Source organism: Salvelinus alpinus, chromosome 34, assembly GCF_045679555.1.
Source record: "Salvelinus alpinus chromosome 34, SLU_Salpinus.1, whole genome shotgun sequence".
Lineage (NCBI taxonomy): Eukaryota > Metazoa > Chordata > Actinopteri > Salmoniformes > Salmonidae > Salvelinus > Salvelinus alpinus.
In genome coordinates this window covers 7,366,189-7,394,022 of record NC_092119.1, presented here as the reverse complement: position 1 = coordinate 7,394,022, position 27,834 = coordinate 7,366,189, and the positions used below count along the sequence as shown (strand labels likewise).

Sequence of the window (27,834 nt, the reverse complement as noted above, 5' to 3'; positions counted from 1 at the left end):
TTAGTAAAATTCCTGAACTAAGTGTTTCCATCATTGTAGATTGCAGCCGGTAGCAACAAGAAGAAGCGCTGCGATGTGTGTGGACCCAAGAAGGACAGGAAGATTCAGTACATATGCACCAAATGCAAGAAATACATTTACAACACACACATAGTACAACTCTGTCCCTCGTGTGGTGTGTAAATGAGCCCCATTGAATTTGTGTTCAATGTGCCTCATTTCTCATATTCCTAAAATACTATATGTAAAATTTGTCCAGTTCAAAGCAATAAACATCAAGTGAAACCTTTTTTCATTTGTTCAAGATAAACATGATTTATTCCACCCATGTCCTGATTATAATTGATTTGTTAACAAAAAACACATTTATAAATGTGATCTAGCATATATATAAGAATACTTTGAAGATAGAGGATGAGGACTCAAAACTAGAGTCCTAATGGCATCCTGTTCCTTTGTTCTGGGGAGGAAAACTGGGGAGACTGCACATCTACCTCCCAGCATTACATCTATGATTTGTCCTTCTCAAAATCAACCTATTTCTCCCCCTGATTTGCTTTGGAGTTTGTGTTATTGAAGAATAACATCAACTGATAACACATAGGTAAATGGCAAACATTAACCATGTAGGCTGTCTATATTACTTGTAATTGATATAAATTGACTGTAATGTGGGTTAGAGTCAGGGTCCATTACACAGTATGGTGGGTTAGAGTCAGGGTCCATTACACTGTATGGTGGGTTAGAGTCAGGGTCAATTTGACAGTATGGTGGGTTAGAGTCAGGGTCCATTACACAGTATGGTGGGTTAGAGTCAGGGTCAATTTGACAGTATGGTGGGTTAGAGTCAGGGTCCATTACACAGTATGGTGGGTTAGAGTCAGGGTCCATTACACAGTGTGGCGGGTTAGAGTCAGGGTCCATTACACTGTATGGTGGGTTAGAGTCAGGGTCAATTTGACAGTATGGTGGGTTAGAGTCAGGGTCCATTACACAGTATGGTGGGTTAGAGTCAGGGTCCATTACACAGTGTGGCGGGTTAGAGTCAGGGTCCATTACACAGTATGGTGGGTTAGAGTCAGGGTCCATTACACTGTATGGTGGGTTAGAGTCAGGGTCCATTACACTGTATGGTGGGTTAGAGTCAGGGTCCATTACACTGTATGGTGGGTTAGAGTCAGGGTCCATTACACTGTATGGTGGGTTAGAGTCAGGGTCCATTACACTGTATGGTGGGTTAGAGTCAGGGTCAATTTGACTGTATGGTGGGTTAGAGTCAGGGTCAATTTGACTGTATGGTGGGTTAGAGTCAGGGTCAATTTGACTGTACGGGGGGTTAGAGTCAGGGTCAATTTGACTGTATGGTGGGTTAGAGTCAGGGTCAATTTGACTGTATGGGGGGTTAGAGTCAGGGTCAATTTGACTGTATGGGGGGTTAGAGTCAGGGTCAATTTGACTGTACGGGGGGTTAGAGTCAGGGTCAATTTGACTGTACGGGGGGTTAGAGTCAGGGTCAATTTGACTGTACGGGGGGTTAGAGTCAGGGTCAATTTGACTGTACGGGGGTTAGAGTCAGGGTCAATTTGACTGTACGGGGGGTTAGAGTCAGGGTCAATTTGACTGTATGGTGGGTTAGAGTCGGGGTCAATTTGACTGTACGGGGGGTTAGAGTCACAGTAAGGCGGGTTAGAGTCAGGGTCAATTACACAGTATGGTGGGTTAGAGTCACTGTATGGTGGGTTAGAGTCAGGGTCAATTACACAGTATGGTGGGTTAGAGTCACAGTACAGTAGCTCTGTCTGGTTCTGAGTACATTAGTTCTGTCTGGTTCTGAGTACAGTAGCTCTGTCTGGTTCTGAGGAGTACAGTAGCTCTGTCTGGTTCTGAGGAGTACAGTAGCTCTGTCTGGTTCTGAGGAGTACAGTAGCTCTGTCTGGTTCTGAGGAGTACAGTAGCTCTGTCTGGTTCTGAGGAGTACAGTAGCTCTGTCTGGTTCTGAGGAGTACAGTAGCTCTGTCTGGTTCTGAGGAGTACAGTAGTTCTGTCTGGTTCTGTAGTCCCGTGTGGCTCAGTTGGTAGAGCATGGCGCTTGCAACGCCAGGGTTGTGGGTTCATTCCCCACGGGGGGACCAGGATGAATATGTATGAACTTTCCAATTTGTAAGTCGCTCTGGATAAGAGCGTCTGCTAAATGACTTAAATGTAAATGTTCTGAGTACATTAGTTCTGTCTGGTTCTGAGGAGTACAGTAATTCTGTCTCTAGTCATTAGATGAGCACACAGGCAACAGCCAGGTAATTTAACGCTGCACTCCAGATTTATTTCAACGGTTAGAGAGATACCTGCTGGTATTGGGTTAGGAGTTAGTCATCCCCCTCTGGTGGCTCCTCCCCTCTGCAGCTGGAGACAGTCAGCCAATAGCCAGCGACCCCGGCCTGGGAGGCGTAGCGACCCCGCCCTGGGGAAACAGGTGGCGGAGAACGATATCATGCTCTCTCCTCGCCACACTCTCCTCCTCCATCTGGGGGGTCGGCAATGGCTGGCTGTGATTGGCTTGGCATTTCAGCTTCCAGTAGCGATACATGAAGTTGACTGTCTCCTGGTTCAGCTGCAGGGCCTGGGACACCTCCTTCACGTCAACTAACTGGTGTGACTCCTCCAGCTGCTGTAGTCTGATGTGACGGAGGTTCAGGACCTCCACCGGGTTGGGGACTGCATGAGGGGCAGGGGGGTTAGGACCTTCATCTCTCCCTCCCCTCCTCCCCTCCTCTCCTCCCACCAGACCAGAGTGTTTGGGGCAGAAGGACTTGACCTCGTCCTGCTCTTTGATGATGTTCATCTCCAGGCTGCTGTCTAAGGCACAGCTCACATGGAACACTGTCTGACAGCTTTTAGCTGAACACTGCGGGAACAGAGAGAGGAATGCTAAGGCAACTGACAGGTAACTAACAAAGTTGCTGAATAGACAGAAAAAACTGACAGAGAAAGGACTGCTAACGTGACAGAGTTATTAAAGCCTTCTCCATGCAGTAGCTACATAGATCCAGTCTGGTCTACAGAGACAGCAGGTCAGAGTGTACCTGTATACAGGCTCCAGTCTGGTCTTTACAGAGACAGCAGGTCAGAGTGTACCTGTATACAGGCTCCAGTCTGGTCTACAGAGACAGCAGGTCAGCGTGTACCTGTATACAGGCTCCAGTCTGGTCTTTACAGAGACAGCAGGTCAGCGTGTACCTGTATACAGGCTCCAGTCTGGTCTTTACAGAGACAGCAGGTCAGCGTGTACCTGTATACAGGCTCCAGTCTGGTCTTTACAGAGACAGCAGGTCAGCGTGTACCTGTATACAGGCTCCAGTCTGGTCTTTACAGAGACAGCAGGTCAGAGTGTACCTGTATACAGGCTCCAGTCTGGTCTACAGAGACAGCAGGTCAGAGTGTACCTGTATACAGGCTCCAGTCTGGTCTACAGAGACAGCAGGTCAGCGTGTACCTGTATACAGGCTCCAGTCTGGTCTTTACAGAGACAGCAGGTCAGCGTGTACCTGTATACAGGCTCCAGTCTGGTCTTTACAGAGACAGCAGGTCAGCGTGTACCTGTATACAGGCTCCAGTCTGGTCTTTACAGAGACAGCAGGTCAGAGTGTACCTGTATACAGGCTCCAGTCTGGTCTACAGAGACAGCAGGTCAGAGTGTACCTGTATACAGGCTCCAGTCTGGTCTTTACAGAGACAGCAGGTCAGAGTGTACCTGTATACAGGCTCCAGTCTGGTCTAGAGAGACAGCAGGTCAGAGTGTACCTGTATACAGGCTCCAGTCTGGTCTTTACAGAGACAGCAGGTCAGAGTGTACCTGTATACAGGCTCCAGTCTGGTCTTTACAGAGACAGCAGGTCAGTGTGTACCTGTATACAGGCTCCAGTCTGGTCTACAGAGACAGCAGGTCAGTGTGTACCTGTATACAGGCTCCAGTCTGGTCTACAGAGACAGCAGGTCAGAGTGTACCTGTATACAGGCTCCAGTCTGGTCTTTACAGAGACAGCAGGTCAGCGTGTACCTGTATACAGGCTCCAGTCTGGTCTTTACAGAGACAGCAGGTCAGCGTGTACCTGTATACAGGCTCCAGTCTGGTCTACAGAGACAGCAGGTCAGTGTGTACCTGTATACAGGCTCCAGTCTGGTCTTTACAGAGACAGCAGGTCAGAGTGTACCTGTATACAGGCTCCAGTCTGGTCTTTACAGAGACAGCAGGTCAGAGTGTACCTGTATACAGGCTCCAGTCTGGTCTACAGAGACAGCAGGTCAGAGTGTACCTGTATACAGGCTCCAGTCTGGTCTACAGAGACAGCAGGTCAGAGTGTACCTGTATACAGGCTCCAGTCTGGTCTACAGAGACAGCAGGTCAGAGTGTACCTGTATACAGGCTCCAGTCTGGTCTACAGAAACAGCAGGTCAGAGTGTACCTGTATACAGGCTCCAGTCTGGTCTACAGAGACAGCAGGTCAGAGTGTACCTGTATACAGGCTCCAGTCTGGTCTTTACAGAGACAGCAGGTCAGAGTGTACCTGTATACAGGCTCCAGTCTGGTCTTTACAGAGACAGCAGGTCAGAGTGTACCTGTATACAGGCTCCAGTCTGGTCTACAGAGACAGCAGGTCAGAGTGTACCTGTATACAGGCTCCAGTCTGGTCTACAGAGACAGCAGGTCAGAGTGTACCTGTATACAGGCTCCAGTCTGGTCTACAGAGACAGCAGGTCAGAGTGTACCTGTATACAGGCTCCAGTCTGGTCTTTACAGAGACAGCAGGTCAGCGTGTACCTGTATACAGGCTCCAGTCTGGTCTTTACAGAGACAGCAGGTCAGAGTGTACCTGTATACAGGCTCCAGTCTGGTCTAGAGAGACAGCAGGTCAGAGTGTACCTGTATACAGGCTCCAGTCTGGTCTACAGAGACAGCAGGTCAGAGTGTACCTGTATACAGGCTCCAGTCTGGTCTACAGAGACAGCAGGTCAGAGTGTACCTGTATACAGGCTCCAGTCTGGTCTTTACAGAGACAGCAGGTCAGCGTGTACCTGTATACAGGCTCCAGTCTGGTCTTTACAGAGACAGCAGGTCAGAGTGTACCTGTATACAGGCTCCAGTCTGGTCTTTACAGAGACAGCAGGTCAGAGTGTACCTGTATACAGGCTCCAGTCTGGTCTACAGAGACAGCAGGTCAGAGTGTACCTGTATACAGGCTCCAGTCTGGTCTTTACAGAGACAGCAGGTCAGCGTGTACCTGTATACAGGCTCCAGTCTGGTCTTTACAGAGACAGCAGGTCAGCGTGTACCTGTATACAGGCTCCAGTCTGGTCTTTACAGAGACAGCAGGTCAGAGTGTACCTGTATACAGGCTCCAGTCTGGTCTACAGAGACAGCAGGTCAGAGTGTACCTGTATACAGGCTCCAGTCTGGTCTTTACAGAGACAGCAGGTCAGCGTGTACCTGTATACAGGCTCCAGTCTGGTCTTTACAGAGACAGCAGGTCAGCGTGTACCTGTATACAGGCTCCAGTCTGGTCTTTACAGAGACAGCAGGTCAGCGTGTACCTGTATACAGGCTCCAGTCTGGTCTTTACAGAGACAGCAGGTCAGAGTGTACCTGTATACAGGCTCCAGTCTGGTCTTTACAGAGACAGCAGGTCAGAGTGTACCTGTATACAGGCTCCAGTCTGGTCTACAGAGACAGCAGGTCAGAGTGTACCTGTATACAGGCTCCAGTCTGGTCTTTACAGAGACAGCAGGTCAGCGTGTACCTGTATACAGGCTCCAGTCTGGTCTAGAGAGACAGCAGGTCAGAGTGTACCTGTATACAGGCTCCAGTCTGGTCTTTACAGAGACAGCAGGTCAGAGTGTACCTGTATACAGGCTCCAGTCTGGTCTTTACAGAGACAGCAGGTCAGTGTGTACCTGTATACAGGCTCCAGTCTGGTCTTTACAGAGACAGCAGGTCAGTGTGTACCTGTATACAGGCTCCAGTCTGGTCTACAGAGACAGCAGGTCAGAGTGTACCTGTATACAGGCTCCAGTCTGGTCTTTACAGAGACAGCAGGTCAGCGTGTACCTGTATACAGGCTCCAGTCTGGTCTTTACAGAGACAGCAGGTCAGCGTGTACCTGTATACAGGCTCCAGTCTGGTCTACAGAGACAGCAGGTCAGTGTGTACCTGTATACAGGCTCCAGTCTGGTCTTTACAGAGACAGCAGGTCAGAGTGTACCTGTATACAGGCTCCAGTCTGGTCTACAGAGACAGCAGGTCAGAGTGTACCTGTATACAGGCTCCAGTCTGGTCTACAGAGACAGCAGGTCAGAGTGTACCTGTATACAGGCTCCAGTCTGGTCTACAGAGACAGCAGGTCAGAGTGTACCTGTATACAGGCTCCAGTCTGGTCTACAGAAACAGCAGGTCAGAGTGTACCTGTATACAGGCTCCAGTCTGGTCTACAGAGACAGCAGGTCAGAGTGTACCTGTATACAGGCTCCAGTCTGGTCTTTACAGAGACAGCAGGTCAGAGTGTACCTGTATACAGGCTCCAGTCTGGTCTTTACAGAGACAGCAGGTCAGAGTGTACCTGTATACAGGCTCCAGTCTGGTCTTTACAGAGACAGCAGGTCAGAGTGTACCTGTATACAGGCTCCAGTCTGGTCTAGAGAGACAGCAGGTCAGAGTGTACCTGTATACAGGCTCCAGTCTGGTCTACAGAGACAGCAGGTCAGAGTGTACCTGTATACAGGCTCCAGTCTGGTCTACAGAGACAGCAGGTCAGAGTGTACCTGTATACAGGCTCCAGTCTGGTCTTTACAGAGACAGCAGGTCAGCGTGTACCTGTATACAGGCTCCAGTCTGGTCTTTACAGAGACAGCAGGTCAGAGTGTACCTGTATACAGGCTCCAGTCTGGTCTTTACAGAGACAGCAGGTCAGAGTGTACCTGTATACAGGCTCCAGTCTGGTCTACAGAGACAGCAGGTCAGAGTGTACCTGTATACAGGCTCCAGTCTGGTCTTTACAGAGACAGCAGGTCAGCGTGTACCTGTATACAGGCTCCAGTCTGGTCTTTACAGAGACAGCAGGTCAGCGTGTACCTGTATACAGGCTCCAGTCTGGTCTTTACAGAGACAGCAGGTCAGAGTGTACCTGTATACAGGCTCCAGTCTGGTCTACAGAGACAGCAGGTCAGAGTGTACCTGTATACAGGCTCCAGTCTGGTCTTTACAGAGACAGCAGGTCAGCGTGTACCTGTATACAGGCTCCAGTCTGGTCTTTACAGAGACAGCAGGTCAGCGTGTACCTGTATACAGGCTCCAGTCTGGTCTTTACAGAGACAGCAGGTCAGCGTGTACCTGTATACAGGCTCCAGTCTGGTCTTTACAGAGACAGCAGGTCAGAGTGTACCTGTATACAGGCTCCAGTCTGGTCTACAGAGACAGCAGGTCAGTGTGTACCTGTATACAGGCTCCAGTCTGGTCTTTACAGAGACAGCAGGTCAGAGTGTACCTGTATACAGGCTCCAGTCTGGTCTTTACAGAGACAGCAGGTCAGCGTGTACCTGTATACAGGCTCCAGTCTGGTCTTTACAGAGACAGCAGGTCAGCGTGTACCTGTATACAGGCTCCAGTCTGGTCTTTACAGAGACAGCAGGTCAGCGTGTACCTGTATACAGGCTCCAGTCTGGTCTTTACAGAGACAGCAGGTCAGAGTGTACCTGTATACAGGCTCCAGTCTGGTCTACAGAGACAGCAGGTCAGTGTGTACCTGTATACAGGCTCCAGTCTGGTCTTTACAGAGACAGCAGGTCAGAGTGTACCTGTATACAGGCTCCAGTCTGGTCTACAGAGACAGCAGGTCAGAGTGTACCTGTATACAGGCTCCAGTCTGGTCTACAGAGACAGCAGGTCAGAGTGTACCTGTATACAGGCTCCAGTCTGGTCTACAGAGACAGCAGGTCAGAGTGTACCTGTATACAGGCTCCAGTCTGGTCTACAGAAACAGCAGGTCAGAGTGTACCTGTATACAGGCTCCAGTCTGGTCTACAGAGACAGCAGGTCAGAGTGTACCTGTATACAGGCTCCAGTCTGGTCTTTACAGAGACAGCAGGTCAGAGTGTACCTGTATACAGGCTCCAGTCTGGTCTTTACAGAGACAGCAGGTCAGAGTGTACCTGTATACAGGCTCCAGTCTGGTCTACAGAGACAGCAGGTCAGAGTGTACCTGTATACAGGCTCCAGTCTGGTCTACAGAGACAGCAGGTCAGAGTGTACCTGTATACAGGCTCCAGTCTGGTCTACAGAGACAGCAGGTCAGAGTGTACCTGTATACAGGCTCCAGTCTGGTCTTTACAGAGACAGCAGGTCAGCGTGTACCTGTATACAGGCTCCAGTCTGGTCTTTACAGAGACAGCAGGTCAGAGTGTACCTGTATACAGGCTCCAGTCTGGTCTAGAGAGACAGCAGGTCAGAGTGTACCTGTATACAGGCTCCAGTCTGGTCTACAGAGACAGCAGGTCAGAGTGTACCTGTATACAGGCTCCAGTCTGGTCTACAGAGACAGCAGGTCAGAGTGTACCTGTATACAGGCTCCAGTCTGGTCTTTACAGAGACAGCAGGTCAGCGTGTACCTGTATACAGGCTCCAGTCTGGTCTTTACAGAGACAGCAGGTCAGAGTGTACCTGTATACAGGCTCCAGTCTGGTCTTTACAGAGACAGCAGGTCAGAGTGTACCTGTATACAGGCTCCAGTCTGGTCTACAGAGACAGCAGGTCAGAGTGTACCTGTATACAGGCTCCAGTCTGGTCTTTACAGAGACAGCAGGTCAGCGTGTACCTGTATACAGGCTCCAGTCTGGTCTTTACAGAGACAGCAGGTCAGCGTGTACCTGTATACAGGCTCCAGTCTGGTCTTTACAGAGACAGCAGGTCAGAGTGTACCTGTATACAGGCTCCAGTCTGGTCTACAGAGACAGCAGGTCAGAGTGTACCTGTATACAGGCTCCAGTCTGGTCTTTACAGAGACAGCAGGTCAGCGTGTACCTGTATACAGGCTCCAGTCTGGTCTTTACAGAGACAGCAGGTCAGCGTGTACCTGTATACAGGCTCCAGTCTGGTCTTTACAGAGACAGCAGGTCAGCGTGTACCTGTATACAGGCTCCAGTCTGGTCTTTACAGAGACAGCAGGTCAGAGTGTACCTGTATACAGGCTCCAGTCTGGTCTACAGAGACAGCAGGTCAGTGTGTACCTGTATACAGGCTCCAGTCTGGTCTACAGAGACAGCAGGTCAGAGTGTACCTGTATACAGGCTCCAGTCTGGTCTACAAAGACAGCAGGTCAGAGTGTACCTGTATACAGGCTCCAGTCTGGTCTACAGAGACAGCAGGTCAGAGTGTACCTGTATACAGGCTCCAGTCTGGTCTTTACAGAGACAGCAGGTCAGAGTGTACCTGTATACAGGCTCCAGTCTGGTCTACAGAGACAGCAGGTCAGAGTGTACCTGTATACAGGCTCCAGTCTGGTCTTTACAGAGACAGCAGGTCAGAGTGTACCTGTATACAGGCTCCAGTCTGGTCTACAGAGACAGCAGGTCAGCGTGTACCTGTATACAGGCTCCAGTCTGGTCTACAGAGACAGCAGGTCAGAGTGTACCTGTATACAGGCTCCAGTCTGGTCTTTACAGAGACAGCAGGTCAGCGTGTACCTGTATACAGGCTCCAGTCTGGTCTTTACAGAGACAGCAGGTCAGAGTGTACCTGTATACAGGCTCCAGTCTGGTCTACAGAGACAGCAGGTCAGTGTGTACCTGTATACAGGCTCCAGTCTGGTCTTTACAGAGACAGCAGGTCAGAGCCCATCTGTTACTGGGGATGTGGGACATGTTGGTGATCGGCTCCATCTTCTCTGGGTTCCCAGTGCTCACCTAGGCAGACATACACAATACAGACCAGGGGTCACATTAGCTGTCAGAAATCTGCAGTTTCACTATGTATTTTGTTTACATAAGATAAAGCATCGCAAAACATTTGCCACAAAATCACTTTGATTACATCAGATGACAACAGAAGTTGAACACAATTGTTATCTTCCACACAGAAGTCAATTAATGTACAATAAGCAGGGTTAAGGGTCAGGGTTAAGGTCTCAGGGTTAAGGTCTCAGGGTTAAGGGGTCAGGTTTAAGGTCTCAGGGTTAAGGGGTCAGGGTTAAGGTCTCAGGGTTAAGGTCTCAGGGTTAAGGTCTCAGGGTTAAGGTCTCAGGGTTAAGGGGTCAGGGTTAAGGGGTCAGGGTTAAGGGGTCAGGGTTAAGGGTTCAGGGTTAATGGGTCAGGGTTAAGGTCTCAGGGTTAAGGTCTCAGGGTTAAGGTCTCAGGGTTAAGGGTCAGGGTTAAGGGGTCAGGGTTAAGGGGTCAGGGTTAAGGGGTCAGGGTTAAGGGGTCAGGGTTAAGGGGTCAGGGTTAAGGGGTCAGGGTTAAGGGGTCAGGGTTAAGGGGTCAGGGGTCGTCACCTCGGGGATCCACAGGGCACAGCTGACGTGGAACCACTTGGTTCCGCTGCGGGTGGGCTTCATGGCCCCGCCCTTCTTGCGGCAGACTTGGCATTTGGGCGAGATGCCGAGAGCACAGGTCTGACACAGCCAGCTACCCTTTGGTACCTTCAGAATCCCATAACACGCCTGGAACATACAGAACACACCCAGAAAGTTTGGCCATTGAAGAGCATAATTATGAGCGGTATTTAACACTGTCTAAATAAAACAGAAGCCGTACCTGGTGGACACAGATGTTGCACTTGTCACAGAACACCATCTCATTGTTGTCCTCGCCGTCAGGTGACCGACACACGTCACACACAACGTCTTCGTCGTACTCCATGCCAAACCCCTCCTCCGTTGCCATGGGATGTCTCATTCTGTCACAGCAACGCCGCTCAAACTCCTCCATCGCTCTCTCCATGGTGGTCTCATCCAGCACAGCCATGCCTGGAGAACAGGGAACAGTATTATAGGAGTCTAGACCAGTGGTTCTCAACTGGGGGGTCGCGGGTATCTGAGTGTAAAAAATCCTCCAGTCTCAACAATAAACCAGGTAGAAAGTGTGTAGAAATGAGAATGAACTTACATGTGTAAAAATGTTAACTATTTTTGTGGTCTCTAACCAGTGAGTTTAGAAAATGGGCAACAATAAAACACAATAAAATTGTTGGGAATGTTCTTCCCTTGACATAACTGCTACACTACCAATATACTATTACACATTTTAACAGATTGTATTTGGGATTATTTTTGCGATGCGAATATTGGATCGCTCTAGAGACAAAACCAGCAGAAAAGCCCTGGTCTAGACTAACCCCTAACCCCCCAGTAGAGAACCACTGGTCTAGACTAACCCCTGACCCCCCAGGAGAGAACCACTGGTCTAGACTAACCCCTAACCCCCCAGGAGAGAACCACTGGTCTAGACTAACCCCTAACCCCCCAGTAGAGAACCACTGGTCTAGACTAACCCCTAACCCCCCAGGAGAGAACCACTGGTCTAGACTAACCCCTAACCCTCCACTAGAGAACCACTGGTCTAGACTAACCCCTAACCCTCCACTAGAGAACCACTGGTCTAGACTAACCCCTAACCCCCCAGGAGAGAACCACTGGTCTAGACTAACCCCTAACCCTCCACTAGAGAACCACTGGTCTAGACTAACCCCTAACCCTCCACTAGAGAACCACTGGTCTAGACTAACCCCTAACCCTCCACTAGAGAACCACTGGTCTAGACTAACCCCACTGGTCTAGACTAACCCCCCAGTAGAGAACCACTGGTCTAGACTAACCCCATTGGTCTAGACTAACCCCTAACCCCCCAGTAGAGAACCACTGGTCTAGACTAACCCCTAACCCCCCAGTAGAGAACCACTGGTCTAGACTAACCCCCCAGTAGAGAACCACTGGTCTAGACTAACCCCTAACCCTCCACTAGAGAACCACTGGTCTAGACTAACCCCTGACCCCCCAGTAGAGAACCACTGGTCTAGACTAACCCCTAACCCCCCAGTAGAGAACCACTGGTCTAGACTAACCCCTAACCCCCCAGTAGAGAACCACTGGTCTAGACTAACCCCTAACCCCCCAGTAGAGAACCACTGGTCTAGACTAACCCCTAACCCCCCAGTAGAGAACCACTGGTCTAGACTAACCCCTAACCCCCAGGAGAGAACCACTGGTCTAGACTAACCCCCCAGTAGAGAACCACTGGTATAGACTAACCCCTAACCCCCCAGTAGAGAACCACTGGTCTAGACTAACCCCTAACCCCCCAGGAGAGAACCACTGGTCTAGACTAACCCCTAACCCCCCAGGAGAGAACCACTGGTCTAGACTAACCCCTAACCCCCCAGGAGAGAACCACTGGTCTAGACTAACCCCTAACCCTCCACTAGAGAACCACTGGTCTAGACTAACCCCTAACCCCCCAGTAGAGAACCACTGGTCTAGACTAACCCCTAACCCCCCAGTAGAGACCACTGGTCTAGACTAACCCCTAACCCCCCAGGAGAGAACCACTGGTCTAGACTAACCCCTAACCCCCCAGGAGAGAACCACTGGTCTAGACTAACCCCTAACCCCCCAGTAGAGAACCACTGGTCTAGACTAACCCCTAACCCCCCAGGAGAGAACCACTGGTCTAGACTAACCCCTAACCCCCCAGGAGAGAACCACTGGTCTAGACTAACCCCTAACCCTCCACTAGAGAACCACTGGTCTAGACTAACCCCTAACCCTCCACTAGAGAACCACTGGTCTAGACTAACCCCTAACCCCCCAGTAGAGAACCACTGGTCTAGACTAACCCCTAACCCCCCAGTAGATAACCACTGGTCTAGACTAACCCCTAACCCTCCACTAGAGAACCACTGGTCTAGACTAACCCCACTGGTCTAGACTAACCCCCCAGTAGAGAACCACTGGTCTAGACTAACCCCATTGGTCTAGACTAACCCCTAACCCCCCAGTAGAGAACCACTGGTCTAGACTAACCCCTAACCCCCCAGTAGAGAACCACTGGTCTAGACTAACCCCCCAGTAGAGAACCACTGGTCTAGACTAACCCCTAACCCTCCACTAGAGAACCACTGGTCTAGACTAACCCCTGACCCCCCAGTAGAGAACCACTGGTCTAGACTAACCCCTAACCCCCCAGTAGAGAACCACTGGTCTAGACTAACCCCTAACCCCCCAGTAGAGAACCACTGGTCTAGACTAACCCCTAACCCCCCAGTAGAGAACCACTGGTCTAGACTAACCCCTAACCCCCCAGTAGAGAACCACTGGTCTAGACTAACCCCTAACCCCCCAGGAGAGAACCACTGGTCTAGACTAACCCCCCAGTAGAGAACCACTGGTATAGACTAACCCCTAACCCCCCAGTAGAGAACCACTGGTCTAGACTAACCCCTAACCCCCCAGGAGAGAACCACTGGTCTAGACTAACCCCTAACCCCCCAGGAGAGAACCACTGGTCTAGACTAACCCCTAACCCCCCAGGAGAGAACCACTGGTCTAGACTAACCCCTAACCCTCCACTAGAGAACCACTGGTCTAGACTAACCCCTAACCCCCCAGTAGAGAACCACTGGTCTAGACTAACCCCTTACCCCCCAGTAGAGAACCACTGGTCTAGACTAACCCCTAACCCCCCAGGAGAGAACCACTGGTCTAGACTAACCCCTAACCCCCCAGGAGAGAACCACTGGTCTAGACTAACCCCTGACCCCCCAGTAGAGAACCAGTGGTCTAGACTAACCCCTAACCCCCCAGTAGAGAACCACTGGTCTAGACTAACCCCTAACCCCCCAGTAGAGAACCACTGGTCTAGATTAACCCCTAACCCCCCAGGAGAGAACCACTGGTCTAGACTAACCCCTAACCCTCCACTAGAGAACCACTGGTCTAGACTAACCCCTAACCCCCCAGTAGAGAACCACTGGTCTAGACTAACCCCCCAGTAGAGAACCACTGGTCTAGACTAACCCCTAACCCCCCAGTAGAGAACCACTGGTCTAGACTAACCCCTGACCCCCCAGTAGAGAACCACTGGTCTAGACTAACCCCCCAGTAGAGAACCACTGGTCTAGACTAACCCCTAACCCCCCAGTAGAGAACCACTGGTCTAGACTAACCCCTGACCCCCCAGTAGAGAACCACTGGTCTAGACTAACCCCTGACCCCCCAGTAGAGAACCACTGGTCTAGACTAACCCCCCAGTAGAGAACCACTGGTCTAGACTAACCCCTAACCCCCCAGTAGAGACCACTGGTCTAGACTAACCCCTAACCCCCCAGGAGAGAACCACTGGTCTAGACTAACCCCTAACCCCCCAGTAGAGAACCACTAGTCTAGACTAACCCCTAACCCCCCAGGAGAGAACCACTGGTCTAGACTAACCCCTAACCCCCCAGGAGAGAACCACTGGTCTAGACTAACCCCTAACCCTCCACTAGAGAACCACTGGTCTAGACTAACCCCTAACCCTCCACTAGAGAACCACTGGTCTAGACTAACCCCTAACCCCCCAGTAGAGAACCACTGGTCTAGACTAACCCCTAACCCCCCAGTAGATAACCACTGGTCTAGACTAACCCCTAACCCTCCACTAGAGAACCACTGGTCTAGACTAACCCCACTGGTCTAGACTAACCCCCCAGTAGAGAACCACTGGTCTAGACTAACCCCATTGGTCTAGACTAACCCCTAACCCCCCAGTAGAGAACCACTGGTCTAGACTAACCCCTAACCCCCCAGTAGAGAACCACTGGTCTAGACTAACCCCCCAGTAGAGAACCACTGGTCTAGACTAACCCCTAACCCTCCACTAGAGAACCACTGGTCTAGACTAACCCCTGACCCCCCAGTAGAGAACCACTGGTCTAGACTAACCCCTAACCCCCCAGTAGAGAACCACTGGTCTAGACTAACCCCTAACCCCCCAGTAGAGAACCACTGGTCTAGACTAACCCCTAACCCCCCAGTAGAGAACCACTGGTCTAGACTAACCCCTAACCCCCCAGTAGAGAACCACTGGTCTAGACTAACCCCTAACCCCCCAGGAGAGAACCACTGGTCTAGACTAACCCCCCAGTAGAGAACCACTGGTATAGACTAACCCCTAACCCCCCAGTAGAGAACCACTGGTCTAGACTAACCCCTAATCCCCCAGGAAGAACCACTGGTCTAGACTAACCCCTAACCCCCCAGGAGAGAACCACTGGTCTAGACTAACCCCTAACCCCCCAGGAGAGAACCACTGGTCTAGACTAACCCCTAACCCTCCACTAGAGAACCACTGGTCTAGACTAACCCCTAACCCCCCAGTAGAGAACCACTGGTCTAGACTAACCCCTAACCCCCCAGTAGAGAACCACTGGTCTAGACTAACCCCTAACCCCCCAGGAGAGAACCACTGGTCTAGACTAACCCCTAACCCCCCAGGAGAGAACCACTGGTCTAGACTAACCCCTAACCCCCCAGTAGAGAACCACTGGTCTAGACTAACCCCTAACCCCCCAGGAGAGAACCACTGGTCTCGACTAACCCCTGACCCCCCAGTAGAGAACCACTGGTCTAGACTAACCCCTAACCCCCCAGTAGAGAACCACTGGTCTAGACTAACCCCTAACCCCCCAGTAGAGAACCACTGGTCTAGACTAACCCCTAACCCCCCAGTAGAGAACCACTGGTCTAGACTAACCCCTAACCCCCCAGTAGAGAACCACTGGTCTAGACTAACCCCTAACCCCCCAGGAGAGAACCACTGGTCTAGACTAACCCCCCAGTAGAGAACCACTGGTATAGACTAACCCCTAACCCCCCAGGAGAGAACCACTGGTCTAGACTAACCCCTAACCCCCCAGGAGAGAACCACTGGTCTAGACTAACCCCTAACCCCCCAGGAGAGAACCACTGGTCTAGACTAACCCCTAACCCCCCAGGAGAGAACCACTGGTCTAGACTAACCCCTAACCCTCCACTAGAGAACCACTGGTCTAGACTAACCCCTAACCCCCCAGTAGAGAACCACTGGTCTAGACTAACCCCTAACCCCCCAGTAGAGAACCACTGGTCTAGACTAACCCATAACCCCCCAGTAGAGAACCACTGGTCTAGACTAACCCCTAACCCCCTAGTAGATAACCACTGGTCTAGACTAACCCCTAACCCCCCAGTAGAGAACCACTGGTCTAGACTAACCCCTAACCCCCCAGGAGAGAACCACTGGTCTAGACTAACCCCTAACCCCCCAGGAGAGAACCACTGGTCTAGACTAACCCCTGACCCCCCAGTAGAGAACCAGTGGTCTAGACTAACCCCTAACCCCCCAGTAGAGAACCACTGGTCTAGACTAACCCCTAACCCCCCAGTAGAGAACCACTGGTCTAGATTAACCCCTAACCCCCCAGGAGAGAACCACTGGTCTAGACTAACCCCTAACCCTCCACTAGAGAACCACTGGTCTAGACTAACCCCTAACCCCCCAGTAGAGAACCACTGGTCTAGACTAACCCCCCAGTAGAGAACCACTGGTCTAGACTAACCCCTAACCCCCCAGTAGAGAACCACTGGTCTAGACTAACCCCTGACCCCCCAGTAGAGAACCACTGGTCTAGACTAACCCCCCAGTAGAGAACCACTGGTCTAGACTAACCCCTAACCCCCCAGTAGAGAACCACTGGTCTAGACTAACCCCTGACCCCCCAGTAGAGAACCACTGGTCTAGACTAACCCCTGACCCCCCAGTAGAGAACCACTGGTCTAGACTAACCCCCCAGTAGAGAACCACTGGTCTAGACTAACCCCTAACCCCCCAGTAGAGAACCACTGGTCTAGACTAACCCCACTGGTCTAGACTAACCCCACTGGTCTAGACTAACCCCACTGGTCTAGACTAACCCCACTGGTCTAGACTAACCCCTAACCCTCCACTAGAGAACCACTGGTCTAGACTAACCCCACTGGTCTAGACTAACCCCACTGGTCTAGACTAACCCCACTGGTCTAGACTAACCCCTAACCCTCCACTAGAGAACCACTGGTCTAGACTAACCCCACTGGTCTAGACTAACCCCACTGGTCTAGACTAAGCCCACTGGTCTAGACTAACCCCACTGGTCTAGACTAACCCCACTGGTCTAGACTAACCCCACTGGTCTAGACTAACCCCACTGGTCTAGACTAACCCCACTGGTCTAGACTAACCCCACTGGTCTAGACTAACCCCACTGGTCTAGACTAACCCCACTGGTCTAGACTAACCCCACTGGTCTAGACTAACCCCACTGGTCTAGACTAACCCCACTGGTCTAGACTAACCCCACTGGTCTAGACTAACCCCACTGGTCTAGACCCCTAACTCTAACTCTCCATAGTTGTCTCATCCAACACAGCCATGCCCGGGGAACAGATAACATTAAAGGGATAACATTGTTCCTGTAGACTTCCAGTCATTGCACTAACGCTAGTTGGCAATGACTCCAGAAACAACCTTAAAACTGCACAAGGAGACATAGAAATGTTCTCCATGAGTTAATCCGACTGTAGGTAAGTAGAAGAAATGACTATCCCTTTAAGCACAGTATTATAGTACAGTCTAACCCCAACCCTCCCTCTCTCATGGTTGTCTTGTCCAGCCTGGAGACCAGACACAGTCAGCACTACGCAGCTCTGAACCACGACAGTCAACACTACGCAGCTCTGAACCACGACACAGTCGATACTACGCGTCGCTGAACCGCGACAGTCAACACTACGCAGCTCTGAACCACGACACAGTCGATACTACGCATCGCTGAACCGCGACACAGTCGATACTACGCAGCTCTGAACCGCGACACAGTCAGTACTACGCAGCGCTGAACCGCGACACAGTCGATACTACGCATCGCTGAACCACGACACAGTCAGCACTACGCATCGCTGAACCACGACACAGTCAGCACTACGCAGCTCTGAACCGCGACACAGTCGATACTACGCAGCTCTGAACCGCGACACAGTCAGTACTACGCAGCTCTGAACCACGACACAGTCAGTACTACGCAGCTCTGAACCGCGACACAGTCAGTACTACGCAGCTCTGAACCGCGACACAGTCAGTACTACACAGCGCTGAACCACGACACAGTCAGTACTACACAGCGCTGAACCACGACACAGTCGATACTACGAATCGCTGAACCACGACACAGTCGATACTACGAATCGCTGAACCGCGACAGTCAACACTACGCATCGCTGAACCGTGACAGTCAACACTACGCATCGCTGAACCACGACACAGTCGATACTACGCAGCGCTGAACCACGACACAGTCAGTACTACGCATCGCTGAACCACGACACAGTCAGTACTACGCATCGCTGAACCACGACACAGTCGATACTACGCAGCGCTGAACCGCGACAGTCAGCACTACGCATCGCTGAACCACGACACAGTCAGTACTACGCAGCGCTGAACCACGACACAGTCAGCATTACGCAGCGCTGAACCACGACACAGTCAGCACTACACAGCGCTGAACCACGACAGTCAGCACTACGCAGCTCTGAACCACGACACAGTCGATACTACGCATCGCTGAACCGCGACAGTCAACACTACGCATCGCTGAACCGCGACAGTCAGTACTACACATCGCTGAACCACGACACAGTCGATACTACACAGCTCTGAACCGCGACACAGTCAGTACTACGCAGCGCTGAACCACGACACAGTCAGCACTACACAGCGCTGAACCACGAGTCAGCACTACGCAGCTCTGAACCACGACACAGTCGATACTACGCATCGCTGAACCGCGACAGTCAACACTACGCATCGCTGAACCGCGACACAGTCGATACTACGCATCGCTGAACCACGACACAGTCGATACTACGCATCGCTGAACCACGACACAGTCAGTACTACGCATCGCTGAACCACGACACAGTCAGTACTACGCAGCTCTGAACCACGACACAGTCGATACTACGCAGCTCTGAACCACGACACAGTCGATACTACGCATCGCTGAACCACGACACAGTCGATACTACGCATCACTGAACCACGACACAGTCAGTACTACGCATCGCTGAACCACAACACAGTCAGTACTACACAGCGCTGAATCGCGACACAGTCAGTACTACGCAGCGCTGAACCACGACAGTCAGTACTACGCATCGCTGAACCACGACAGTCAGTACTACGCATCGCTGAACCACGACACAGTCAGTACTACGCATCGCTGAACCACGACACAGTCAGTACTACGCATCGCTGAACCACGACACAGTCAGTACTACGCATCGCTGAACCACGACACAGTCAGTACTACGCAGCGCTGAACCACAACACAGTCGATACTACGCAGCTCTGAACCACGACACAGTCAGTACTACGCAGCGCTGAACCGCGACAGTCAGTACTACGCATCGCTGAACCACGACAGTCGATACTGCGCATCGCTGAACCACGACACAGTCAGTACTACGCAGCGCCGAACCCCGACAGTCAGTACTACGCAGCTCTGAACCACGACACAGTCAGTACTACATAGTTAGCTGTACAACCGTAGCTGAGGGGTAAATCTACTGACCCATCAGAGTGAACTGGTGGTTGATGAGCTCCAGCCAGGCCACGTCAGTGTCGTTGAGGTCGTATCGACAGGTCCCCTCAGCCAGGGTCTGGATGTCCACGTACCCCAGCGCCTCCGAACCCCCAGAACGGATCAACTTCTTGGGCTTCAAGAACATCACCTCTGTCCCCTTCTCAGCCACCACCCTAAGGAGCCGAGATAGTTAGAATTAGGCCCGGGACGATACCAGTTTCCCCATACTCGTTGGTATTGTGGCAAGGAAACAAAACTCAGATTTATCATCACAGCCCTATTGGATATTAGAAACAACAAGTTGGTCTGAAATTTACGAGCACCACAATGCCTACTCCACCAAGGTTTTACAGCACCACAATGCCTACTCCACCAAGGTTTTACAGCACCACAATGCCTACTCCACCAAGGTTTTACAGCACCACAATGCCTACTCCACCAAGGTTTTACAGCACCACAATGCCTACTCCACCCATGCTCTACCAAGGTTTTACAGCACCACAATGTCTACTCCACCCATGCTCTACCAAGGTTTTACACCACCACAATGTCTACTCCACCCATGCTCTACCAAGGTTTTACAGCACCACAATGTCTACTCCACCCATGCTCTACCAAGGTTTTACAGCACCACAATGTCTACTCCACCCATGCTCTACCAAGGTTTTACAGCACCACAATGTCTACTCCACCCATGCTCTACCAAGGTTTTACACCACCACAATGTCTACTCCACCCATGCTCCACCAAGGTTTTACACCACCACAATGCCTACTCCACCCATGCTCTACCAAGGTTTTACAGCACCACAATGTCTACTCCACCCATGCTCCACCAAGGTTTTACAGCACCACAATGCCTACTCCACCAAGGTTTTACAGCACCACAATGTCTACTCCACCCATGCTCCACCAAGGTTTTACAGCCCCACAATGCCTACTCCACCCATGCTCTACCAAGGTTTTACAGCACCACAATGTCTACTCCACCCATGCTCTACCAAGGTTTTCCAGCACCACAATGCCTCCTCCACCCATGCTCCACCAAGGTTTTACAGCACCACAATGCCTACTCCACCCATGCTCTACCAAGGTTTTCCAGCACCACAATGCCTCCTCCACCCATGCACCACCAAGGTTTTACAGCACCACAATGCCTACTCCACCCGTGCTCTACCAAGGTTTTACAGCACCACAATGTCTACTCCACCCATGCTCCACCAAGGTTTTACAGCCCCACAATGCCTACTCCACCCATGCTCTACCAAGGTTTTACAGCACCACAATGTCTACTCCACCCATGCTCTACCAAGGTTTTCCAGCACCACAATGCCTCCTCCACCCATGCTCCACCAAGGTTTTACAGCCCCACAATGCCTACTCCACCCATGCTCTACCAAGGTTTTACACCACCACAATGCCTACTCCACCCATGCTCTACCAAGGTTTTACAGCCCCACAATGCCTACTCCACCCATGCCCGACCAAGGTTTTACAGCACCACAATGCCTACTCCACCCATGCTCCACCAAGGTTTTACAGCCCCACAATGCCTACTCCACCCATGCTCTACCAAGGTTTTACAGCACCACAATGCCTACTCCACCCATGCTCCACCAAGGTTTTACAGCCCCACAATGCCTACTCCACCAAGGTTTTACAGCCCCACAATGCCTACTCCACCCATGCTCTACCAAGGTTGTACAGCACCACAATGCCTACTCCACCCATACTCCACCAAGGGGTTCCAGCTCACAGCTTTGACCTACTACAGTAGCAATGTTGGTATTGTACTTCAGACTGTGTAGACAGGTTGCTTAGGATTCAAACCTCAAACAGCCTGATTCATACTGTTAGAGGTATTCCACAATAATATGATTTATACTGCACATACAGAGAGACAGACACAGATGTAGGCTACATGTCCTACCAGGCTACATGTCAAATGTTCTACCAGGCTACAAGCTGGGAGATGGTGTTTAGGCTACATGTCCTACCAGGCTACAAGCTGGGGGATGGTGTTTAGGCTACATGTTTTACTGGGCTACAGGCTGAGGGATGGGGTTTAGGCCACATGTCCTACAGGCTGAGGGATGGGGTTTAGGCTACATGTCCTACTGGGCTACAGGCTGAGGGATGGTGTTTAGGCTACATGTCCTACCAGGCTACAGGCTGAGGGATGGGGTTTAGGCTACATGTCCTACAGGCTGAGGGATGGGGTTTAGGCTACATGTCCTACCAGGCTACAGGCTGAGGGATGGTGTTTAGGCTACATGTCCTACCAGGCTACAGGCTGAGGGATGGTGTTTAGGCTACATGTCCTACTGGGCTACAGGCTGAGGGATGGTGTTTAGGCTACATCCTACCAGGCTACAGGCTGAGGGATGGTGTTTAGGCTACATGTCCTACTGGGCTACAGGCTGAGAGGTGGTGTGTAGGCTACATGTCCTACCAGGCTACAGGCTGAGGGATGGTGTTTAGGCTACATGTCCTACAGGCTGAGGGATGGGGTTTAGGCTACATGTTCTACTGGGCTACCGGCTGAGGGATGGTGTTTAGGCTACATGTCCTACAGGCTGAGGGATGGGGTTTAGGCTACATGTCCTACTGGGCTGAGGGATGGGGTTTAGACTACATGTTCTACTGGGCTACCGGTTGAGGGATGGTGTTTAGGCTACATGTCCTACAGGCTGAGGGATGGGGTTTAGGCTACATGTCCTACTGGGCTGAGGGATGGGGTTTAGACTACATGTTCTACTGGGCTACAGGCTGAGGGATGGTGTTTAGGCTACATGTCCTACAGGCTGAGGGATGGGGTTTAGGCTACATGTTCTACTGGGCTACAGGCTGAGGGATGGTGTTTAGGCTACATGTCCTACCGGCTGAGGGATGGTGTTTAGGCTACATGTCCTACTGGGCTGAGGGATGGGGTTTAGACTACATGTTCTACATGCTGAGGGATGGGGTTTAGACTACATGTTCTACTGGGCTACCGGCTGAGGGATGGTGTTTAGGCTACATGTCCTACAGGCTGAGGGATGGGGTTTAGGCTACATGTCCTACAGGCTGAGGGATGGGGTTTAGACTACATGTTCTACTGGGCTACCGGCTGAGGGATGGTGTTTAGGCTACATGTCCTACAGGCTGAGGGATGGGGTTTAGGCTACATGTTCTACAGGCTGAGGGATGGGGTTTAGGCTACATGTCCTACCGGGCTACAGTCTGGGGAATGATGTGTGGGCTGACAGGGACCTGGACTCCCTTCTCCCACTCCTGTCTCCAGGGATCGGCCAGGACGTAGTAATCCTCTGGGTTCAGATGGTACTTGTCATGGAGCTTCATGGCCGTGATGAAGTCTGTCCTAAACACCTGCACAACACAGGTACAAAGATGTCATAGACACCACTACCTGCAGCATAGAGACATAAGAACATACACTATATACCCTCCCAACACAGGGACAAAGACAGACAGATCATTCACTAAATACCTGGGACATGTATACTTCCTTCAGCAGCACACAGCAATAGGCCAACAAAAGGGGTTAGGTTAGTGGGGTGACATACCTCTGCGGGCTTCATCCCATTGGCTCTCCTGAGTTGAGAATGTTGCGACCAAGAAGTGGAGTTACCTTCGAGAAGAGGAATGAATCAAATCAGACTTCAGCCATCTCAATTCTCCTTGGAACTCATCTGAAACCGACATTTACGCCTAATAATTTCTATCAAACTTCTGCAACTTGATGGGTATCTGACTGTAACCTGAAGTCTTTCTAGGCCACTAGCGTATAGGCCTATCTATGATTCTGTAAGACACTAGAATATATAGTCCTTTATGTAGTCCTGTGAAATGTATGGAACAACTGCTGTGTGTTCAGTTTCTTCCATCTTTCCTGCCTGACCTGCCAAGACATCTTTAAATGTCCAGTAGCGCTGTCTGGCACTACTCTCTCTCTGCCTGGTCTGGAGACCCTCTGTCTCTCTGCTCCTACTCTTTGTCCGTGTCTCTCTGGTCAATCTCCTGAGCCTTCCTGAACACCAAGTACAGCAGACAATCAACAACAGGCCTATGAAATGACTTGTTTTCAAGTCTGAATTAGAGCTAGCTGGACAGCTCTAGACATGATCTTGGAGAAATCACTGGCATAGAAATAGTCTGTGTGAAGAGTAGTTTGGGGTTGAGGGTAGTTTGGGGTTGAGGGTAGTTTGGGGTTGAGGGTAGTTTGGGGTTGAGGGTAGTTTGGGGTTGAGGGTAGTTTGGGGTTGTGGGTAGTTTGGGGTTGATTATGCCCCTTATCTTTCATATCAGCCAGGAATAATCTTCCAAATAAAAAAGTAGACTTACTGTAGCAGTTAATGCACAGATCCACACGCTGTCCAGTTGAAAAACTACACTTCCTGCCCAGTTACTTACACACAGGTGTTCGGAGCACGCTAGATAGCTAATTAGCACAGGTGGTCACCTATGTCTTCGTAAAACAAGCAAGGTGTGTAGTAATTTAACCTTAACCTAAAATATATATTATTTATCGCTGATATGCAAGCGATGCGTGTGATGTTAAGACTGTCTCGGGCTCTTAATAATCAAACTCCCACGGTCAGACCATACGATCATCATAGGCCTAAAGCAGTCCACATCTATGAATGGGGTAGGGTTACTCTAGTTGAAGAGGGTGCTTACTTCCATTGTCAGAGTCTTCGCTGCTGCTTGGATGTCGACTTCTCTTCATGATCAGTTTTGGCGTGGTTCAGGTCTAATGGTGTAATCTGAAAGAGGAGATTGATAACCAACTGCACAGTCCAGACAGATTCCTCTGCTGCCAAGTCCCCAACACTTTCACTAGACCAAACATGGCTGCCATCTGCCTGACTGATGATCAATTTAGATCAATGACTTCTCATCTATCATCTCAACCAGAGTTTTTGGACTGACAATTAGTATGATAGATAATGTGGTGGCAAATTTTAAGATTTTTTTTATTTAACCTCTATTTAATTAGGCAAGTCAGTTAATTCTTATTTACAATGACGGTCTACACCGGCCAAACCCGGACGACGCTGGGCCAATTGTGCGACGCCCTATGTATCTAGTAGTGGTACTGGTCACCTCACCCACCGTCACACAAAAGTGCTAATCACTAACGTTATTCATGCACCACTGTCAAGGCTCCTAGCTAGCTAGGAACAAGCGAAACACCCGACTTCTACTGACAGGGTTTATTCCCATCTGAGACATCAAGCAACAACACAACTAAATGGTACTACAAATCATTGTTTACGTCACAATGACCCCACGGTGGTGTATGTCTGAACGTTCCACAACGTTGTGCCCTGCTGAACACGTCCAAACAACTAGTTAGGCAGTAACAAATTCATATCAGACAAAAATGCTAGTAGCGAATCTACTGACTTATCTACTAACTCACCGGGGCGATAGGTAGCCTAATGGCTAGAGCGTTGGGCCAGTAACCGAAAGGTTGCTAGATCGAATCCCCGAGCTAACAAGGTAAAAATATCGTTCCGTCCCTGAACAAGGCGGTTGTTCCTAGGACGTCATTGTAAATAAGAATTTGTTCATAACTGACTTAAATAAAATATTGACCAAGCACAACCATGTATGACGTGTAAACAAACACACGTGTGCCTAATTAACTAACGTTACACGAACAACTGAATATGTTTGTTTGTTTGTCACTAAAAGGTTAGCCTACCTGACGTGTCAATTTAGCAGAGATGGCATGTCACTCGGTCGCAAACCGTAACCAAAGATACTGATAACTAACCCTGTACCCTAGCTGGTAATCTTCTTTGATTAGGTTTAACGGCGATACATGTTGCATTACCGCCACCTACTAGATTGGAGTATAACTCCCTTTGCTTGAAAATCAACAAATACAAATAAATCAACAAATACCCTACCATCTAACCCTACACTCACAAAAAAAACATCACCCTACTCCACTATTTCAATCTAACTAGTCCTACCTCATAATAACGTTTGATTTGATTTAACAAGAAGGGACACAACCACTGTAACACCCAAATACCTCTCTGCAGCTGCCACCACAGCCTCACATTTCTGTGACAGCCTTCCATCCCTGCATAACCATAGCTATAACTTGTTGGCACCTCCCTCTGTACTGGTACAGATCTACTAGTCACACCACTCCTCTCAGGATCCCTCCCTCCCCCCATCTTCCTCTACTTTCTTCACTGCCTCAGCATACGATGACTTCTGCACTACTCTAACTCTGGAAACCTCAACCAGCCTCGTACCATCGACACTTCTGATCCCCAGCTCCATGGGCACCAATTAACACATACCACCACTTTCCCCAATGCTACACATCCCTTTGTCTCATGCCCTTCTGCACACTTCTCACACCTAGGAATCTCCCTCCCATAAACTGCTGCCACATGCCCTTAAGCTTATAACCTGTAACAACGTAATGTATTCGGCGCAAAAGCTTGTATGGGATAATTTATATATCCTAACATCACTTTGTCGGGCAAAGACTCAATATCAAAACTCAAAAGAACAGAATACTCCTGTTTCACCACTCACGCCACCCTGTCTGCGTCGCATCAAACAACGAGCCCTCACTGTCACGCCCTGATCTTTCACCTGTTCTTGTGATTGTCACCTCCTCCAGGTGTAGCTTATTTTCCCCAGTGTATTTATCCCAGTGTTTCCTGTCTCCCTGTGCCAGTTCGTCTTGTATGTTTTCAAGTCAACCAGCATGTTCTTCCCGTGCTCCTGTTTTCTATTCTCTTTTTCTAGTCTTCACAGTTTTGACCCTTGTCTGTTTTTTCTGGACTCCGTACCCGCCTGCCTTCCCTGACATCGAGCTTGTCTGCCACTCTGTACCTCTTGGACTCAGAATCTGCTTTTGACCTTTTGCCTGTCCATGACCATTCTCTTGTCTACTCCTTTTGGATATAAATAAACAACTAAGACGCTAACCATCTGCCTCCTGTGTCTGCATCTGGGTCTCGCCTTGCACCTTGTCACACCCTGACCTAACCAAATAATAAAGAAAGCAAATATAACTAAAGTCAGGGCGTGACAGTACCCCCCCCCAAAGGTGCGGACTCCCAGCCGCAAACCTAAACCTAAATGGGAGGGTCTGGGTGGGCATTTCTCCGCGGTGGCGGCTCTGGTGCGGGACGTGGACCCCGCTCCACCTTAGGCTTGGCCCACTTAGGTGGCGCCTCTGGAGCAGGGACCCTCGCCACCGACCCCGGACAGGAGGAAGTCTAACAAAACAGCTCTGTGATGTAGAAGTCCGTCACTGGCCGCGGACAGCATTTGGTACTTTAACGCACGCACACATTCATCACTCCTCCCTGCTCCGTTATAAGATAAGTTAACAATGTGGGCCGACACACAAATTAACTTCTGTCTTAGTACATACATTTCACACTTGTCAGTGTTCATATTTAAGATATGCAATATTTATTATACTTATCAATGTTGTGGATGAGCACGTTGTTTGTTTGTTCTGTTCCTCTCTCTTTCCATCTCGGTAGCTTCCGGGTATGCTGGAAAAGGACACGAGCTAAAGGAATTGGGCTGACTTTATAGTGCCTGTCCCAAATGGCTCATTAATGTAAATGGGCATATAGAAAGACACTGTCAGTAGTGATGATGTAATGTTGTAAATGTTATGTTGTGATTGTTTAAAAAACATGATGCAATGTACATTATATCCTTTAGTATGTTTAGTTAATGGAAAATTTAGGTTTGACTAGGTAATTGCTTAATTAATTATTAATTAGTGTTCATTGTTCTGAGGGGGGGCTAGCCCTACAAAAGGAGCCTCTCTTTCAGTAATCATGAAGGCTTCCTCACACTCCTCAGTCCACTTCACGGGGTTGCTGGCCACCTTTGAAGTGAGGTTGGTCAGAGGGACAGCGATGGTTGAAAACTGCGGAATGAATCTCCGGTACCACCCTGCCAGACCTAGGAAGGACTTCACCTGTGTTTTGGTTCTGGGTTGAGGGCTGTTCCTGATGGACTCCAAGGCATTTTGGATCGAGCTGTGGATGGGGCAGCATTGTTTTTAAGCTGTCCCATAAGGTATACGTTTGATGGCAGTACTGTTGTTTTTGTTCCGGAATCACCTTGTAAATAAATACCTTTGCACAGAAGAACTTTTGCAGC

General features: G+C 50.2%; 2 protein-coding genes across 5 annotated transcripts in view; both read right to left on the bottom strand.

The window, feature by feature from the left end:
- Positions 1-2,361, bottom strand: part of LOC139563853 (DNA polymerase delta catalytic subunit-like) — a 29,607-nt gene extending 27,246 nt beyond the window's left edge. Inside the window, exon 1 of the mRNA XM_071382810.1 lies at positions 2,343-2,361. The gene's annotated coding sequence lies outside the window, so the exon portion shown is untranslated. The remainder of the gene's footprint in view (positions 1-2,342) is intronic.
- jade1 (jade family PHD finger 1) lies at positions 288-27,214 on the bottom strand. Of its 4 annotated transcripts, XM_071382800.1 has the most exons (10): positions 26,229-27,120; positions 25,382-26,137; positions 24,352-24,437; positions 23,238-23,302; positions 22,883-23,040; positions 19,661-19,845; positions 10,792-11,003; positions 10,530-10,697; positions 9,829-9,945; positions 288-2,902 (listed from the first exon to the last, which is right to left on the bottom strand). In XM_071382800.1, the coding sequence occupies exons 3-10, from the start codon at positions 24,398-24,400 to the stop codon at positions 2,411-2,413; spliced, it is 1,446 nt and encodes a 481-aa protein (XP_071238901.1). In that variant the 5' UTR covers positions 24,401-24,437; positions 25,382-26,137; positions 26,229-27,120; the 3' UTR covers positions 288-2,410. The 4 variants fall into 4 exon arrangements, with proteins under 4 accessions (XP_071238901.1, XP_071238905.1, XP_071238902.1 ...); XM_071382804.1 differs by lacking the exons at positions 25,382-26,137; positions 26,229-27,120 and adding an exon at positions 27,136-27,214; XM_071382801.1 differs by having other exon boundaries at positions 25,382-27,120.
- Positions 27,215-27,834: the final 620 nt, after the last annotated feature.

Excerpts from the sequence above, each read along its gene's own strand:
- jade1 (XM_071382804.1), bottom strand. The coding sequence starts at position 24,400 with ATGAAGAGAAGTCGACATCCAAGCAGCAGCGAAGACTCTGACAATGGA. Across the intron at positions 19,846-22,882 it reads ATTCCCCAGACTGTAGCCCG|GGTGGTGGCTGAGAAGGGGA; the intron begins GTAGGACATGTA and ends TCGGCTCCTTAG. Across the intron at positions 10,698-10,791 it reads GCAACATCTGTGTCCACCAG|GCGTGTTATGGGATTCTGAA; the intron begins GTACGGCTTCTG and ends TGTATGTTCCAG.